At 39.5% G+C, this 19,966-nt stretch overlaps 2 protein-coding genes across 2 annotated transcripts in view; one reads left to right on the top strand and one right to left on the bottom strand.

Moving 5' to 3' along the window:
* The window catches only part of CUNH4orf17 (chromosome unknown C4orf17 homolog), a 254,168-nt gene that overhangs the window by 131,281 nt on the left and 102,921 nt on the right, over positions 1-19,966 (bottom strand). The gene's annotated exons all lie outside the window — the stretch shown is intronic.
* LOC102484756 (alcohol dehydrogenase E chain) lies at positions 732-15,537 on the top strand. Its single transcript, XM_006152174.3, has 9 exons — positions 732-877; positions 2,972-3,073; positions 3,866-4,004; positions 4,313-4,400; positions 4,497-4,716; positions 7,130-7,390; positions 10,574-10,709; positions 11,307-11,445; positions 15,216-15,537. The coding sequence occupies exons 1-9, from the start codon at positions 860-862 to the stop codon at positions 15,238-15,240; spliced, it is 1,128 nt and encodes a 375-aa protein (XP_006152236.1). The 5' UTR covers positions 732-859; the 3' UTR covers positions 15,241-15,537.

A 19,966-nucleotide genomic window follows, 5' to 3' on the forward strand; every position in this document is an offset into this window, starting at 1 on the left:
CAAATACAGTCCCTCTGTATCAGCCACTGGAGCCACTTTCTGTGCTGCCATATGGACATCTTGCTCATATTTTAATAGCACAGGACTGACAATGAATTCACTTACAAACATTATACTTAGAGTATCCTGTTGCTTTAAGTACTATTTTTAATTGAGCATTAAGGGAATGCAATATTTTAAGCATAATTGCCAATACTTTTATCTAGAAGCCTGTTGCCATTTTTTGTCTGCTGTAAAATGTTTGTCCCCAAGTAGGACCGGATTACATTTTTTCCTAACAGGCTTCTAGATAAAAATATTGGCAATTATGCTTAAAATATTGAATTGGTATAGCGTATTCTTGGTTATTAAAATAGACCTTTGGGACTTTGAATGGTAAATATTCATGATGTGCAAAAACACAGGATACACTCTGAACGATCTGGAGCATGTAAAATTGGACATTGTACGTATGTGCACAGAACCTAGGAGGAGGACAGACCTAGCTGTCAACTGCCAGGGATGGTGGATGACTCTGTTCTTTCCTTCTTGTATTTTTCAGTTTCCTATAATGCAGATATGATTTAAAAAAATAAAAGGTTAATCTTTAAAACTGCAAATAAAATTGATGTTAGGGTAATGTTTAACCTATTAAAAATAAAATGTTATCTGAAATTGACGTATCACAAAGTCAGAGTTTTGAATGCTGATTAAGTACTCTTCTTTCAGATTTGACTTGCTCTGAGAATAAACTAATGGGTGTGGTTTAAAGACCCAGACCAAGTGTGGGATAGGGCATTACTTAAGCAAACCAAATATCTGTGCTTTCCTACTCCGCAGGAAAGAGGTCCACAGTCTCCTGGTCTACAGAAGAAACAACATGAGCACAGCAGGAAAAGTAAGCAAAAACGTTACTGTCGGGAATAGTCTCGTTAATATATACTAGCTAAGAGGAGAGTATTTCCTGGATAATGTAAAATGTATATCTAAATTAGAAATTATGTATGCTAAAATCCAGTATGCCATGTATGTTTCAATAGCTGATGCATACTGAACTACCAGGGCAAGGAGCTATTCCTGAGTAACTTGAACAAGAGCATAGCCTCTGTCTTTGTTAAAGTCTTTATTCCTCACATTAGACAAATTTGAAGTAAAGTTATATTTTATCCCACACTAGTCATAAATAATTTGTAAATTTAAAATTGGAAAAATTGTTAATCAAGGAACAATATATAAGAAATCTAATATAAGTGTGTTATTCTTTGTAATCATATTCTTTTATGAACAGAGAAAAATTAAGTGTGACATTAGTTTTATGGGAGGAATCTGAAGCGTGCATCTCAGACAGCACAGGCCATGCCACAGGCACCTGCTGACCAGAATATACCTGCTGTTAAAGTATTATTTCCAAGTACTCTAATACTGACCTTGGCATTGACCATGGTGAATACCCAGTGGAGTGGAAGGATTTGATAAGGAAATAATAAAGCCAAATTGTTGAAAAGATAAATTTCATGGGCAGGTCCAGTAGCACGGCAGCTGACGCTATAGATAGGGAGCCAGATCCCACATAGCCCCAGTGGCTTAAGAAACAGGCCAAGTGTGGGTGCAGGTGTGCCCAAAATACAGGCTGGAGGAATGAAGGAAAAGGACTGCAGTGTGACCAGACCCCATGGGGGGGGGGTGCTTTCTCTCTTTTCTCTCACTCTCTCTCTGGCAAGTGCACACACCCTCTAGAATAAAAAAGATAATTTTGTAAATATAAGAAATTTCAATATTTTTTGATCTCCCATGGAATTATGTCAAGTCTCCCTAGAAGAAGCCTTCTAACTGTAAATACTTTATAACAGTGAAGATAGGTTTTATGGTACATTCCCAAGCATGGAAAATATGTGTTCAACTTTTCTTTTTAAGAACATTTATGGGTAAGCTGTGCTAGCTATAAATTCAAACACACATTTCTCCAATTTTGAAATATGTGTGGGTGTGCACACACCACTAGCTTTAACCCCTACGATTTTTAGCACTAAAATCTGTAATCTGGAAGGAGTCTCTGCACATAAATTAGGCAACACACAAGCTCAGTTCCAGACAAGTGCTGCCAGCCTGGTGCATACAGAGTGGTGTAGCGGGAAACTGAAGGAGGAAAACAGGAGAAGGAAGTCACCCTGCAGGAAGATGCATGTGTGACTGTCACCGAAAGTCAGATCCTCTGGCTGAAGCAGGAGACGGAGCAAGGGAGCAACAGACTTCATATGAACATTTCCTGACTCAGCGAAAGAACAGTGACTCGGAACTTGATGTACAAGCCAACAGCTGTGGATAAACAGCCTGCTTCAGGACAGATTAGGAAATACCAGGAGTAAACTCCTTTGGAGGAAATAAAGCAACATAAGGACATTCCATTTTATCTCAGTGTCTTATGTACAATACAACGTAAAAGTATATATTATACTTATTTCTGTTTCTCTTATGCTATTGCTTTACACTTTTTTTTAAGGTTTTTGCCATAGGATGCATGTGCTAGCTGAGGGGAGACAGAGAGGGCAAGTGAGAAATCACTCCCTGGGGAAGAATGGCCACACGACAATCCCTTCTCCACTATTTTCTCAGGATTCTGGGCACACATGCACATGTGCCCAGTGTGATTTTCAAGACATCAGGTCCAGGGACTTGAACTGTGGTCAGCCATGTGGGATCCCAGTGCCTTAACCACCAAGCCACCTGCTGGCCCCAACCTTACACATTTTCTATTTTATAAGCCAGAGATGTTCATTTCTATGGAGCAACAGTAAAGATAGGTTTTATAGTACATTCACAAGCACTGAAAATATATGATCAAATCTTTTTTTTAAGAATATTGATGGGTAAGCTGTGCTAGCTTGTTAGGTGGCAGGCATGGGGCCAGATGCTGCATGTACAGAGATGAAAAGACACAATGCCTGACTTCAAGAGTAAGAAGAAACTGCTCTCTTTCTGTTTCATTTCCCAGGTAATAAAATGCAAAGCAGCTGTGCTATGGGAGGTAAAGAAACCATTTTCCATCGAGGAGGTGGAAGTCGCACCCCCCAAGGCCCATGAAGTTCGTATTAAGGTGAAACACTTTTTTCTATTTCTATGTAATTCTAGGTTTTAAAAATTCAGGAAATATTAAAAATGGAAGGAACAAAATATTCACTAAAAGGCACTTTTTATATGGTCAGCCATACAGTGGAATTACATTTGCTGTCAAGGACAATTATAAACTTAAAATTTTCAAAAGTGACCAAAGAATATATACAGTATAATTTTAATCCTTTTTAAAATAATTATTTATTTAATTTTATTTATTCATTCATTTATCTTAATTTGACCAGAGAAAGACAGACACACAGAGATAAGGGAAGTGAGAAAGCAAGCCACTAGGTCCTAGACTCGAACCATGGTCAGCCGTGTGGGAATGTCCAGCACCTTAACCACCACACCACCTGCTGGCCCCATATAATCCTAGTTTTAAAAAAAAGGAATTACCTGTTGCTACAGAAAAAAAGTTCAAAGGAATATATAGCAAAACTTCAAAATCAGTTAACATTAAATATTTCCTTGGTGTTAATCTACGATTTCTACTTCTATTGTAAAAAGCATGCCTTTTTGTATATTACATAAGACACATATTTCAGGATCAATTATTTCACAGATTAGTCTACATTGCTTAATTCAGGAAAGGAAGCTGGAAGAGGGTTTAAAACTAGGTAATCTAGGGAATAAACTGAAACTTTGATATTTTTTACCAGAAATCTTGAGATCTCTTTATAGAAGCACAATTTCAGGAAATTTGGTGTGCCAGTCCATCTGAGGGTTCTAATCTTTTCTGAATCTGATCATCTTCATCCTCTCTTCTCTGTAGATGGTGGCCACAGGCATCTGTCGCTCAGATGATCATGTAGTTAGCGGAAACCTTGCCGTACCTTTCCCTGTGATCCTAGGCCACGAGGCTGCCGGCATTGTGGAAAGCATTGGAGAAGGGGTAACTTCAGTAAAACCAGGTACAGAATTGACACTCGGGGAATGGGCCTTAGGTCAGCATCCCAGGATCATCCAGCCCAGATGGGGAAACTGAGGCAATGAGAGATGAAAGTGTTCTGCACAAGGTTACCCCTGGGCTGGGGTTGGAGGGGTTTCCTCCTTCTACTTCTCCCGGCCTGATCCAGGCATGGAGGCCTTCAAGCAGTTACTCTCTTGAGTGCCTGCTAGATGCCAAGTACCAGGTTAGAGCCTCTATATAGGCTTTAAGTCCTTGCTTTATTAATTCCTGGATAGAAATTTTAAAGGAATTTGTTTTATCTCCCTCCAGGCGATAAAGTCATTCCACTCTTCACTCCCCAGTGTGGAAAATGCAGAATCTGTAAGCACCCAGAGAGCAACTACTGCTTGAAAAATGAGTAGGTTGCTCCTGTTCTCCTTGCACAGCCAGTGGGTTTGCACATTAGTCACGCTTCTGTCTCATGCTCTTGCATGTCTGTGTGTTCACTGACCAGTCTGGACAAACCCCGGGGAACCCTGCAGGATGGCACCACCAGGTTCACCTGTCGAGGGAAGTCCATCCACCACTTCCTCAGCACCAGCACCTTCTCCCAGTACACAGTGGTGGATGAGATCTCAGTGGTCAAAATCGATGATGCCTCACCACTGGAGAAAGTCTGCCTCATCGGCTGTGGATTTTCGACTGGCTATGGGTCTGCCGTCAAAGTCGCCAAGGTAGGGCTGGCGGTGGGCCATAAGACCAGTTACACTCAGACCGCCGGGAACTAAAAGGGAAGTGATTTCTCACAGCAATCAGAGATGATTTTTCATGGATTTCATTCATTATTAAAGTACAGATTTGGGGTGTCAGGAGTAGACAAATGGTCCCAGAAGGAATTGAGAGCATGTCCTAGAAAATCTCCATTTATCACAGATGGAAGGCTGTTCATATTTGGTTAAGAAAAAGTAAAGATTCCATGTTCAGTAATCACTTGTTCCTTATGGGATTATTAAATTTTAGGGCTGGGCACTCATTCAGTCATTCATTGTATAATTAGAATTTATCCAGTCCAGGAGGCTCTGCTAGGTTCTGAGGCAGCAAAAGTAAATGAAATCAAGTATTTGCCTTTGAGGATTGTCCGGTCCATGAACCCTTCTACTCCCAGAACTAGGGCCAACATCTGATTCCACAGGCTTTCCTAATATATCTCCAAAGCAAGGGTCACCTACTCTGGATCCCTAAGGGGAAAGTTAGGAAGCTTCAGTGATGCATCTACTCCCTCAACATGAGATTTCATCGTTGTATCTTCTCTGTTTCCTTTCACCAAACTGAGGTCTGGAGACATAAAACTATTGACCCAAAATCTCACCACTGCTTATTGTGAGAGCTGAGACTAGAATATCTCTCTGAACTCTTCTGCTGAATCCTAAAACAGGATACACAATTACTAGCACTTTTAACTGACAGTCACAAGCCCTGTGATTTTCTTTTTCTTTTCTTTTTTTAAGAGAGATTTTTGAGTAGGGTGCGTAAAATCGCCAGAGACAGAAAGCGAGAAATACAACCCCACCACCACCACCATGGGGCAGGGTTGCGGGGAGATGGCCACTCTATAATCCCTTTTCCTCCATTCTCCTCTTGGGATTTTGGGCACACACGTGCATGTGTTTCAAGCTGCCAAGTCCAGGACTCGAACCACAGTCTACTATATGGGAGTCCAGAGACATAACCATTACATCATCTGCTGGTCCCAGTCTTGTGATTTTCTAAGTAAGGTAGAAAGTAGTGTTGTATTCCATAGTATTTAATAACATTTGGCGAATAAATGAATGAATAGATAACTTTTCTTTAATTATTTTATTTTATTTTTTTTTTACATTTTGTTTTTTAAATTCGCTAGAGGAACGACACACTTACTGGAGAAAGGCAGAGAGAGAATGAAAGTGAGAGAGCATCCCCTTCCCTCACGGGGCATGACCATGCCACCATCTCTTCTCTTCCAGCTCTTCTTCCTTTCAGGATTTTGGGTATGCACACACATGTGCCCAGATAGTTTTTCAAGCTGCTGGATCCAACACTGTAACCATGTGGTTGGCAACATAGAATCTAGCTACCTCAACCACTAGATCATGGGCCAGCCCATGAAGAGACACTTTTAAGAGAATATAACAATTAATTACTTGGGATGGGGGAACATTTCACCACACTGAAGGCTGACTATAAAAGACTGGATTTATTAAACCCTCTCTAGCCAATTTAGACAATGTAGAGCATGTCTTTTTCAAATTCTTTGACTTAGCACTAAGTCCTTTGTGTAACTGCCTCATTTGTTTTAGCAGGCAGTTTAAGTTAGTATACCCACGAAAGCTTAGTGTTCTCATAATGATGGATTTCATTCACTATTAAAGTATGGACCAACTCTTTGTTGCATATTGTTCATTAAGTATTTTTAAAAGCAGGTATGAAGACCCACAAAGATCACATTGGTCTCCAACTGTATTATCTTAAAGTTACATGTTGGATTTCTGCAGATAAGGCTTTGCTTTAAGCGGAGAATAACTCTTCTACGCTTCACAGCTAATTTCTGCTTTCCTTATACTGGTCATGACTACTAAAACTTAATGAACCCAGCAGTTAACTATGGGGGTATGATTGGATTATGTTTTAATTTCCTCGGGTAACCTTTTATACTTATTTCATTTCCAAAAATTGCCCTTGTGGATGTATGATACTGAAGATATAAATTAATTTCAGCCATTGAGATTCTTCAAGATTACAACCAGGACATTTAGAGCGTAAAAAACATTCATCCATTGGTGCCCAGCCCAGGCTTCCCATTAGAGTCACCTAGGGACTGGATTCCACCTGCAGAAACTGATTTAATGGGTAAGGGCTGTGAAAGGACATTGAGATTTTTTCCAAGCTTCCCAGATGAGTCTAATGAGCAGCACAGTTTGAAAACCATTTATTTCACACACACCCCAAGTTTAAGCATGACACAACTGAAACCAAAAGAGGTTTTGACAGCAGATTGGACGTAAGAGTCCGAGTACCTCCTGATAATGGACATGCCATGACATGTTCTAAAGCTCAGACACTTTCTAACAACCATTGCCTAATCCATTTTTGCATTTTCTAAAAACACAGGTCACCCGGGGCTCTACCTGTGCCGTGTTTGGCCTGGGAGGAGTTGGCCTGTCTGTTATCATGGGCTGCAAAGCAGCAGGGGCAGCCAGGATCATTGGTGTGGACATCAACAAGGACAAATTTGCAAAGGCCAAAGAGGTGGGTGCCACTGAATGCATCAACCCTCAAGACTACAAGAAACCCATCCAGGAGGTGCTAAGGGAAATGAGTGACGGCGGTGTGGACTTTTCATTTGAAGTCATTGGTCGGCTTGACACCATGGTATGTACCATGACCTGCCTTGAGATTTCTCCTTCTGTCATGTGCAATATGCTTTTAGGTAACAGAATATAAATATTTCATATAAAGTATATGTTTTAAATAATGAATGACAGTTCTTCATCTCCTGTTTGCTACTGTTTCAAGAAATCTTTCACTCCATCTGCTAAGCAATACTGTTTCAAGTAGTATTTCCCTTTTAGAGAGGGAAAGGGGCTTGTTTTTTCGGTTTTGTTTTTGAGAGATTTTTGCTATAGGGCACGTGCGCTCGCCTGAAAGACAGTGACAGAGAGACAGAAAGCGAGAAATCACCCCCCCCCCCCAGGGAGGATGGCCACACAGCAATCCCTTCTCCTCCATTCTCCTCTTGGGATCTTGGGCACACACGCACACGCGCCTGGTGTGAGTTTAAGCCACCGGATCCATGACTCGAACCGTGGTCAACTACATGGGAGTCCAGTGACATAGCCCTTATGCTAACTGCTGGTGCCAGGGGGCTTGTTTCTTAAAAAATTGAGCCATTACAAATTTATTTTACTAATCTTTAGTAAAAAATTCAAACTGCTCTCAAAGTAGCAAGTTTTATTTTTCACCCACTTTCTTAACAAAACAGTGTGACAATGTTTTATACATTGTAATGAATTCTGATTGATTTCATTTTGACCAAAGGAATGAGCAATTTTAGGCCAGAAATTGTTTTATTAACAGAAAACAGGCTCTAGGTAACTGCTTTTAAATGCATTGCTGTGTTTTCACAGAGACAGCACAGTTACTAGCACAGAGTTACCACCCGATATCTTCATGTTGGACTGAGTACTCTGAGTCAGCACCATCTTACCAGCTCATAGTGGTGTTTCTGGATTACTTGAGATACTGCGCAACAAACACTTAGCACAGTATCAAGAGCAGAAGCTCTCGATAAATGATGCTATTGTTACGAAATACTATTTCCAATCTTGCAGTGTTTGTCTTTGGGATTTAGACTATACATGATACTTTCAAATAATTACATCATCAGTTGCCATGGGGAATACACTGTCTACTATATTTCACATAACCAGAATTCCCTAGATCTTTATTGGAAAAGTCTCCAGAGACTAAAGCAAATCCTCATCATCCAGGCTCACCAGTAAATTCCCTTAGTTGGTATTGGGAAACAGCACCCTGAAATGAAAGCACTCTGCAGCCTTGACCTGGGCCAATATGCCATAGGTAGATGAAGTTACAAGAGAATCCAACTTTTTTTAAGAGAGATTTCTACTACAGTGTTCATGTGCTTGCCAAAGAGACTGAGAGACAGAAAGCAAGAAATCACCCCCCAGGGGGATATGGACATGCCGCAATCCCCTCTCTTCCATTCTCTCTCCTCAGGATTCTGGGCACGCACATGCACCCAGCGTGAGTTTTAAGCCACCAGGTCTAGGATTCAAACTGTGGTCAACTATGTGGGAGTCCAGTGACATAACCATTACGTCATCTGCTGGTCCCAAGAATCCAATTTTTTTCAAGATTTTCTCCTTGTGTTCTTTTTCTATTGTTTACCTTTTGGGAGAATCCTAAGCCATTTTCTTACAGTGGAACATGTTCAAAACCCTGACTAGAAAGGGAAGACTTTCTGAATTTTTAAGTTTCCAGAATAGTAGGCATAATTTAAAGAAAACCTATTCTATATTATTGGAAGATTAAGAAAAGGAAAAAGAAAAACTTGCATCATGTCTGTTTTAGGTTCAACCATAATAGCATATGAGTAGCACCACCAGCTGGGAGGCTAACGACCACATGGGAGTCTAGTGTTTGGTTCCCAAGTCAATCTGAACATGTTGGGTGTGGTTGTGTGCACCTGTGGTCCTGACTGGTTGAGAGTCTGGGGCAGGAGGACCATAGCACTGCCAGACTCTCAGAGAATGCCTATCTCAGGGCCAGCAGGGGCATGGTGGTTAAGGGTGCTGGACTCCCACATGGCCGACCATGGTTCAAGTCCTAGACCCGGTAGCTTGCTTTCTCACTTTCTTTCTCTCTCTCTCTGTCCATCTCTGGTCAAATTAAAAATAAGTAAAGTTAAATAAAATAAGTCTTAAAAAGAAAAAGAATGCCTATCTCTGTCTCTCTTACTCTTTTTCATAAAAAAGAGGAGAAAACATGCATTTTAGAAATGGGTAGTAAAATGGGGTCCATAAAAAAAAGAGACCAGGCTGGCCTTGTGGCCCAGTGGTTAAGAGAGCAGATCCCGGGAACCAGCAGTTAGCGTAATGGCTATGTCGCTGGATTCCCACGTAGTCGACCGCAGTTCGTGTCCCGGACCCAGTGGCTTAAAACTCAAGCCGGGCGCGTGTGCGTGCGTGCCCAAGATCCCGAGAGGAGAATGGAGGAGAAGGGATTGCGGCGTGACCATCCCCCCTGGGGGGTGATTTCTCGCTTTCTGTCTCTATGTCTCTCTCTGTCTGTCTGGCGAGCGCACGCGCCCTACAGTGAAAATCTCTCAAAAAAAAAAAAATAGAAAGCAGATCCCGTATGACCAACCATGGTTCAAATCCTGGTCCTGGCAGCTTGAAAAACATGCCAGGCACATGTATATGCATGCCTAAAATCCCATTGAGATGGAGAAATGAAGGAGATGGGGTTATGACATGAATACACCCCATTGGAGGGTTCTCACACTTTCTCAGTTTTGCTCTTTCTTTGACAAGTACATATACCCTCCAGCAAATAAACAGGAAGGGGAGACCATCAAGTACACAAATTTTGGTAATGTAATTACCATATCTTGTTCACCATCAAAAGACCTGGTTCAAAGTACTGGGTTCAAAATACCTAGTTAATAAATGAGAAATAAATTAACCAACTCATAAATTATCTGAGAGTTATGATGATGAGATAGCACCTTATTTAAGGGATCATACTTAATATGTGTTTGTAATGACACCTGTCTCCTTATTACTTTACATGGAAGAATTATTTGGTACTCACAAACTCACTTATCCATTCTTTCACTTAAAAAATATTTTCTGGTCATTTTCTGAAGCCATAGAGCCACTGTAGGCACAAAGTGGCCAATGAAGAAGCCACAGACATAATCTCTTCCTTCATACCCTACCTCACTAAGTCATGATGACGTGATCCTGTGTGTCATGAGAAGGGCTATCAGAGAATCTATGCTAAGGATGCCAAGTATTGGTTTTATTCCAGATGGCTGCTCTGTTATGCTGTGAAAATTCATGTGGTGTAAGCGTCATTGTAGGGGTGCCTCCTGGTTCCCAAACCCTCTCAGTGGACCCTATGCTGTTATTGACCGGACGCACTTGGAAAGGCGCGATTTTTGGTGGTACGTATGTAATTGGGTTTGAGGGTCAAATTCTTATTAATCTCAGAATTTCTTCTTTTTCACAAGTGATAAGGTCAGGTTTTGATAAGCAACATCATCAAAAATAACTCAAAATTCCTATTATATCTTTAGGGTCCAAGTCAACTGGATATAAAACTAATGCAGATAGGAGGTCCAAAGATTGACTTTTCTGGTGTCCCCATTAACTAACTCAGACATCTCATCACCTTTTTATATTTGTGACTGTACAAGGCACCAGAATTCTTAGTAGAACACAGGATCTATAGCAATGGTCCATGCCCACACTCATTGCCCAAACCTAGACAACTACTAAATTGGCTCCTAGACTTCCAGTATAATCACCTCCACTATAATTTTTCTATAAGAAAGCTAACCACTAAGACTTTTACAGAGGGAATTTAAAAAGTAAAGTCAAAGCACTACGAAAGGATATTAAAGCATTCTGTCACTTGTTAGTTTCAGTAATAGTCTAGGATGCAGCACATTTTTTAAAAATTAACTTTCATTTTAATTTTATTTCTCTCTAATTTTCCTATTGATCACTGAATCTAACGTGATATCGTCTTCTTTTCTCAGGTTTTAAGAGTAAAGATTCTGTCCCCAAACTTGTAGCTGATTTCATGGCTAAGAAGTTTTCATTGGATCCATTAATAACCCATGTTTTGCCTTTTGAAAAAATTAATGAAGGATTTGACCTACTTCGCTCTGGAAAGAGGTAAATTTAAGTTCTTTTTCTAGTAGGTGGTTGGCTAACAGAATGATAAGGTGAAAAAATGAGAGAAACAGGAGTGCCTTGGTGCACCAAATTACCAGTTTGGACTTGGCATATGAAGCATCTACGGTCACACTGTGGGAGCTAAAAAGAGTTGCCTTATATTTCTTCTGCTGCTGAAGCCAAATTATGTTGGTTGTGGCAAATCTGAATGCTCAGAATCACTCGGCTCTCTTTACAAGAGAACATTCACCTTTGCCCAAAACAGAATTGAACAGAATTGAGTCACGCAACTGTATTTATAACATGGAGTCCCTGGAGTCTTTTCCTGGTCACCTAAGTAAGAGTGATATTTAATAGCTGTAAATTTAAATTATATTTATTGTAGTTTTATATTTACCAAAGACATTGATTATAGGAGTAGGTATAACTGCATTAGTTGTTTTCAATATTACTACTAATACAAATAGTACTAGTTTTTCATAAGAAAACACTGTTATTGTTATTTCTTTTTGAAGTTTACAAAGAAATTTTTTGGCAAAAGTTATTGTAAAGGAGAAGGGTAAAAAGTAATTTTTTGAGAGTTTTTATTTTTATTGATTTGTTTATTTTTGCTATAGGGCGTGTGTGCTCGCCAGAAAGATAGCGCGAGACAGAGGCAGAAAGCAAGAAATCACCCCCTAGGGAGGATGGTCACGCTGCAATCCCTTCTCCTCCATTCTCTTCTTGGGATCTTGGGCATGCATACGCACATGCCCAGCGTGAGTTTAAGCCACTGGATCCAGGACTCAAACCACGGTTGACTACACGGGAATCCAACAACATAGCTATTATGCCAACTGCTGGTCCCAAAAAATAATTTTTAAAAATATGTAAATCTTAGATTTTTTTCCAAAGCTTAGGAAATAAGCCAACAGTATCTTCTATGATAACTCTAACATTTAAAATTTACAACAATCTAATAAGATGAATTTTGTCACCTGCATTTATCGGGGAACAACACACACTAGGCCTAGCCCTGTCTAACCCCACCTCCTGGCCCCCAGCCCATGCTTTCTCTGCTGCCCCACACTTCTCTGCGGTTTTCAACTATATGCAGTCTTTCTTAGACACTCACATAACACATTATCCTAGATCGTTACTTGGCAGATGTGCTTGAGGAAAGATGGAAGCCAGCTCCTACACAACACTAACTACCCTATGCATCTTATCTGCTTTTCCTCGTGTGACTCCCATACCGTGCTGAAGCACCCATCCCAATTTCATCGTTTCAGACAGGAGAAAACTGAGACTCAGAGAGGACATGACTTAGCTAGAACCACACAGGTAGAAGGCAAGGGGGCCAGACCTCAAAGTTAGATCTTTTGTTAGCAAAGTTAATTGACTTTCCAATCTTTAAACAAATTTACCAAAGGGTATATGCACTCACTGTAGAGAGACATGCTACAGAAAGCACCCCTCCAAAGCAGATGGACATACTGTGATCCCTTTTCCTCATTTCTCTCTCTTTTTGAGATTTTGGCTACACACAAATGCCCAATGTGCTTCTTTCTCAAGCTACCAGTTCAGAACAGGAACTGTGCAATGGACCATGTGGGACTCAGCTGCCCTAACCAGGCCACAGGCTGGCCCTACTTTCTGTTAAGCCCAATACTGCCTCTCAAGTGTGCACATGCATGGGGGGTGGGCAGGCATGGATGTGTATTGCTGTTAGCCTATCAAATGTTGGTTATCATCATCATCATCATCATCATCATCATCATCATCATCAGGTTGAAAAGATGACGGAAAATATAGATGACCAAAACCAGGGGGCAGTGTTGAGCAGCAAAAATTTCATTACGCACACCTAAATTCACTTCAGGAAAATGCCATACACACACACACACACACACACACATTTAAATATCAATAAGCAACGATTTAAAATTCTAATACTCAATAGTGCTAAGGGTGAAGTGACATGGGCACTTTCATGTAGGTATATTCATCGTCAAATCCTTTTGGGAAAGCAATTTGGTAATTTGTATCTGAAACCTCAAAAAAAAACTTAGATCCCTTCTTTTACCAATTCCATTTCTAGAAATATATTCTACAAAAATAATCAAATATTTAAATATGCATATATGTAATGTTCACCTGTCATATATAATATAAAACATCTGAAACACTCTAAAAGTACAACATTAAGGTAGTAATCAAATCAGTTTCAACCATGTATTAGAAATCAGTGAATCCAAGGCCAGCAGATGGCATAACAGTAACATCGCTTGTCTCTCGCGTAGTCAACTGTGGTTCAAGTCCTAGACCTGGAGTCTGAAACTCACACCGGGCACATGTGTGTGCCCAAGATCTGGAGGAGAATGGAGGAAAAGAGATCGCAGCATGCTCACCTCTTCTGGGGAGTGATTTCTTGATTTCTCTCTCTCTCTCTCTCTCTCTCTCTCTCTCTCTGGCTAGTGCACACACCCTATAGCAAAAAAACTCTCTCAAAAAACTTGCTCCAGGTCAGACATCTAATATGGGATGTTGGGATTCAAACCCAAACACAATGTTGCACAAATTACAAAAAGATAACTTGCCTGAAGGAATTGATAATTTAATAAAGTTAAAATAATTTTGAAAGTTTGATAGAGCTTTGATATGGAGATGTTTAAGGGTTCTTGGAAGTAGATAATAAAATTGATTTATATTCATTCTAAAAGTCTTCAGATTGTGATGATTAAAAATTTAACATTTAGTTCCAGTGAACTAATGCCCTTTCTAAAATAACATGATGGATAAATTCTCTTGTAAAAAGATAGCCTCTGTGCTTCTTTAAAATTTTTAAATTTTATATATGTATGTATTAAGTCATTGGGAAACTTATGAGTATTTTTCTATGACATATATATATAATATATATATATATATTTATGTATAAAACAATAATATGTGTAGATAATTTAAAAAATACAGGACAGTATAAAGAAGAAAGCAAAAAAAGGTCTATAATCCCACAACTAAAGATAACCATTGTTTTCTTGAATTTTTATTATGTTTTTTCTAGATAATACATACATTTTTCAACTGTACCTTTTGAAAATTTGAGATTCTATCTTACATACAATTTGTATTCTTTGTTTCATGAGCCTAAAATTACATCATGAGAGTTTCCCAATGTAGTGAAATAACTTCTTTTTAAGGATTCATTGATTTTTTTTTTTTTTAGAATGAATATAAATCTTTCTGTAATTTGTGCAACTCTGTGTTTGGGTTTGAATCCCAAAATCCCATATTAGATGTCTGACCTGGAGCAAGTTACAAACCTCTCTGAGTCTCAGCTTTTACATTCTCTAACACAGATATAATAAGACAACTTGCCGGAGAGTATTGTTTAGGCTGAGGTTCAAATGAGATAATGCATGAAAAGCATCTATGAGTTACATGACAAATACAAAGAACTTATTGCTTATATCATTGCCCATTGTTACTTTATATTCCTTATTATGTCAGGTACCTAGGCGCTCAAAAACTATTTCTTAAGGATGCTAGTTGAGAACTGAAGTCTAAATGACAGCCATACTCAGGGCATTATGAGTGCGTTTAACATTGGAGAAAACCAGAAAACGATGAATGTTCTTGACTTAACCTGAATGCGAAGGGATGCGAATAGAGTGCCTGGAAACCCAGGCAGATTGTCACCGAGACACTTCAAATGCTCCTTGGACTGTCACATGGCAGAGCACGAATGGTGTAAATGTTAAGACAGTGTCTTTTCTCTCCTATTGCAGCATCCGTACCGTCCTGACATTTTGAGACCATACAGATACCTTCCCTTGTAGCAGTTTTCAACCTCCTCCCCCCTATGTCATCTGGACCACCAGCGAGACAACACCAGTAATTCTGTTCTTCCAAGATTCTGTCAATCAATTATATGTGGAAACTTTCCAAGAAAGAGAAACTGATGTGAAATTATTTTTCATGCAAATGTTAAAATCCAAGACAGAGCTAGATAAAGAGTTGAACGTCAGCTGGGAATCAAAGCTAGTAACTTTCATTCTGAATCATTTTACTTTTGTTGTCTTTCCCATTGAGTAAAGATATTTCTTGTGACTTCTTGCGTTTTTTATCTTTGTACCCCTCCATCACTGAAACCCAGCATACATCTGGCAGGCTAGTACACTTGAAGTCTTCTACCTGCATCTCTGTTTCTACTATCTGTATTTTTCTATTTATGAAATGTATTAAAGCCCCAGCATGAAAACCATAATATGGTAAAGGATAGATTCAGATTTATAAGTAGAGATCTAAACTTTTAACATCCAGAGACTTTCTTAGTAACTCAAAGGAAATATGCATTTTTATACAGTGAAGGAAAGTCTTTTCATGGCTTTCATACCACTTAACAGTGAGTATGTAATTATTCTTTTAAATAAGAGCAGGTATCATACTTCATGTGATAAATGTGAGGCTCAGGTACTAAATGTGAAACTTAACTGCCCCTGGAACCATCTTGAAAGACTGTAATTTTTACTCAATAAAAGTGCTTTATTGGCTAAACAGTCTTAGTAAATATTACAACTGACTGAAAATAAAGTATAAGGTAATTAAAAATAAGTTAATGGCTTGAAATGTAGGAATGGGATGGAAGCACTGTGAATGCAGCATGTAAAGTGGGTAACTAAAAAATGACATGAATAAAACAATATATTTTCTAAGTAGATATATTAAAATGTACACTTTTTGCAAAAATTATTTTAGATCTAGGAGTTTTAACTGCCATTCTTAAGTCTATGATCTTGGAATTAGTTTAAAGTTTTTAATATGTAAAAGCCTACTATAGTACCTGTTTGTTAATGCTTTCCCACTATCAGAGGAAAGTTTGCATTTTGAGATTTCTCTCTAAATGTGTGATGAAGAGTTCATTCCTATTTAAAGGAGTTCTAACTTTCACCAAAAGTGTTATTTATTGCCATATCTATCATCTGTTTGATATTGTTTGATACTAAACTTAGAGTAAAACGATCTACCACTTACTATGTGACCTTCTGTAAGTCACTCAGCCTCTCTGAGCCTGTTCATTCTTTGTAAAAAAAAAAAAAAAAAATTACTCTACCAACTCTTACACCACTATGAAGATTAAATGAAATGATGCTAGTGAAAGAGCATTGCCTACAAGGGAAAATTTAATTACTTGTCTAAGATACTGAAGGAGATACTCAGGGTCAAGGCATTCCTCAGAATGTTCTAAAGATAAAGTCATGGGACACAACTTGTTGCTGGGTGTTCTGAGATTTCTACATTGGTACTGACAATGTGAGATCCAGAGAAAAGAGAGATGCTTCTAATGCTCACCTCTCAACAGTGGCCATAAAATCCCACTGGCAGCACAGAGGCCTGCATCCAGCTCCCACCCTCCCTCCTAGCAGAATGGATGGAGGGGCTGGAGGTGGGCAGTGTCAGTGTTCTCATAGAGCAGCATAGTCTGTCGTGGGGAGGCGTGGGGAGACCTCTGTGCCAGCACTGGTTCTCCAGTTACCTTCGCATTGGTAGAGTAGGTGGTGGGTTGAGTGAGAGGAAAGGAATCAAGAGGAAAAAGAAAGAAGCAAAACATTTAAGGGACACAAAAATAGAAAATTATCTGTTAATGATAAAGTGTATGGCAATATCTTTACCTGGACTAATAAGCAATGCACTCATGCTGGGAAAATTCATTTTGCATGCTGTAGTGATAAACAGTGATTGACTATATAAGAAATTTAAATAATAATAATAAGGGGAAAATTACATAAAAAAAAAAGAAAGTACAAAAGTGAAACCACAGAGTCACTGGTGTGGCACCAGGCCTGGAGATGTACACATGGTCAAGGTGTCCTGGTGACTTCCAGCAAATTTTGACTCTGGAGTCAACCAAGAACATGCTTATTTCCTGGTCTCTACACTTATTTTTAGCCAGCAGCAGAAGGCTTCATCAAAATGAACATTTTTGAAGTTCAAAAAGAAAAAAATTTATGTTGCTGGTTTAACTAGTAATTCTCACACTCTGACACAGCACTTCCAAAAATAGTACTCAAATGAAAAGGACTAAATAGCTGAACTCTGAATTAACTCTCTGCTATTTTAAAAATCACACAAATTGTTCAAAGACTAGAAAGGAAGTCACCCTGCAGAATATTATAAAATTACTCAGAAGTGAGAACCCGTTAAGTGGTGCAGTAGTAAAACACGGGACACTCTGCAAGGGTACCCCACATGAGGAAGTTCCAGGTTCATATCCAGAGACCGCTCTGAGTACACCAGCCCACGATCAGGGCCGGTTGGAGCTGGGGAGTGGATCATGGCATCAAGACCTTGTTGGAGGTGCTGTCTGTCTCTCCCACACTCATCCATGAAATAAATAAACTTTAAATAATTATAAAGAGAATAAAAAGAAAATTTCTCCAAAGTCAAGGCTGAGTGAGAGCAAGTCTATACATAATAATTACATATACTTGGACTCCTAACTATTCAATCTGAAAGCAAATGATTATTTATATAACCCCTATTAGGTGTTTCCTGAAAAATGTTAAAGTAACGATTTTATTAAAGCATGTTAAATTCTAAGTGTTCATCAAATACCTAACAATATTCATGAAGTGGGCCATTGCATAAGGAGAGACATGAAAATCAGAGGATGGAGCAACCCCTTTCAGGGACTAGGACAACTGAAGATTTTCTGCCCACATTTCACCCTCCTGTTCCCAAGATGTAGCCAGTACAGGCCAGTCACAAGCCATCTACACCTGAGCTCTGAGTGGCCCCTTTCAGGGACTAGGACAACTGAAGATTTTCTGCCCAGACTTCACCCCCCTGACCCCAAGATCTAGTCAAGAGTCAGAGTAATCCTCAATTCACACAGGATCTTCTGCCAAAGGGAGAAAAATGGAAATGAAGAGAGATTGCAGAACACCTCCTCCTGCATACCTCTGAACACTCAGATTTAACTACAAAATACAGGGAAAAAGTATAATCCATCAGATGACCTGAAACCCCTGCAGAAGCACAAGAAACATGAGAAGCCAAGAAAATATCTCTCCCCCAAGGGAAAAGAATAACTCCTTATCCTCCACAGATAGTACAATGGAACTTATGGAAATGTCAGATAAAGAATTCAGAGGGACTAGCAGTTAGCGTAATGGCTATGTCGCTGAACTCCCATGTAGTCGACCACGGTTCAAGTCCTGGACCCGGTGGCTTAAACTCACGCCGGGGCGCGTGTGCATGCGTGCCCAAGATCCTGAGAGGAGAATGGAGGAGAAGAGATTGCGGCGTGGCCATCTCCCCTGGGGGGATGATTTCTCACTTTCTATCTCTCTGTTTCTCTCTGTCTTCCTGGCAAGTGCATGTGCTATATAGCAAAAACCTCACACACACACACACACACAAAAAAAACTAAAAAAAAAAAAATTTAGAATATTCATAGTGACAAAGCTAACAGAGATGCAAAAGAAGAGAGACAACAAACTCCAGAAAATTCAGGAGAAAAGAGATGAGTTTCAGGAGGTGAGTAAGTTCTTGAACAATCTGAAGGAAGAAATACACACCATAAAAAGGAATCAAATGAAACTGTTAGAGATAAAAGCTATAATACAGGAAATCAAAACCTCCCTTGAAAGTATTAAAAGCAGGTTAGATCATGCAGAAGATTGAATCTCAGATGCAGAAGACAGAACCTCTGACCTAGAAAAATTCAGCAAAAAGACTAAGAAAATAACCAAAAAAAAAAAAAATGAGAATAATATATGAGTAATAGATATCATTAAACACCCAAACATCTGGATAATCAGTATTCCAGAGGGTAAAGAAATGAATAAGGGCATTGATAATCTATTCCACGATATCCTGGAAGAAAACTTTCCAAACGTAGAGAAGCATTCTGTAGGCGTCTGCAGCAAGCTTAACTCAACCGAAGAGGAAACAAAAGGAAAGAGACACAGAGACAGAGTAGCAGTGGACACAGACAGCCTAAGCCTGCTGGGCCTGTGCTGCCCAGACAAGCTGAGAGTCTTTCTTCATAATGCAAAGCAACACTGCATACGTGTATTTCATGACATTCTACAGATATAGTTGATATTTTACAGAGACATAAAGCAGTATTGGTCTTCTCATCCTTGAAGGTTTAGGTATGCGGGTGCCATGTGTATCTCGTGGTTACAGTAAAAGCAAAGAAATTTCCTGTAATTACTTATCTAGTGAAGTGAAGTCTATCTGTAGATGTGGGAAGCACATCCTTTTGCATACGTCTGAGGGGTGATGATTAAGTTATAGAGACTACATGAAGCAGAGCAGGGGTTAGTCTTTATGTAGTAGGGTCAGAATGTTGCCCAAGCTCTGAAGGTGTCCCCCCAGGGCAGACCCTGTAAATTCCACTGATGCTCTGCCTGCAGGAAGGGACAAGGAAAGAACCAGCAACAAGGCTTCTGCTATCTCCCTAAGGAGGCATGTGACATCTGCTCAGGGCATGTCCCCACATCCACAAAGCTTTACTCAAAATTTTTCCCTA

This window comes from Tupaia chinensis, unplaced genomic scaffold (genome assembly GCF_000334495.1).
Source record: "Tupaia chinensis unplaced genomic scaffold, TupChi_1.0 Scaffold000340_1, whole genome shotgun sequence".
NCBI lineage: Eukaryota > Metazoa > Chordata > Mammalia > Scandentia > Tupaiidae > Tupaia > Tupaia belangeri.

Coding starts and splice junctions, on each gene's coding strand:
- LOC102484756 (XM_006152174.3), top strand. Junction 3,074..3,865: donor CCCATGAAGTTCGTATTAAG/GTGAAACACTTT, acceptor TCTTCTCTGTAG/ATGGTGGCCACAGGCATCTG. Junction 4,005..4,312: donor GGTAACTTCAGTAAAACCAG/GTACAGAATTGA, acceptor ATCTCCCTCCAG/GCGATAAAGTCATTCCACTC.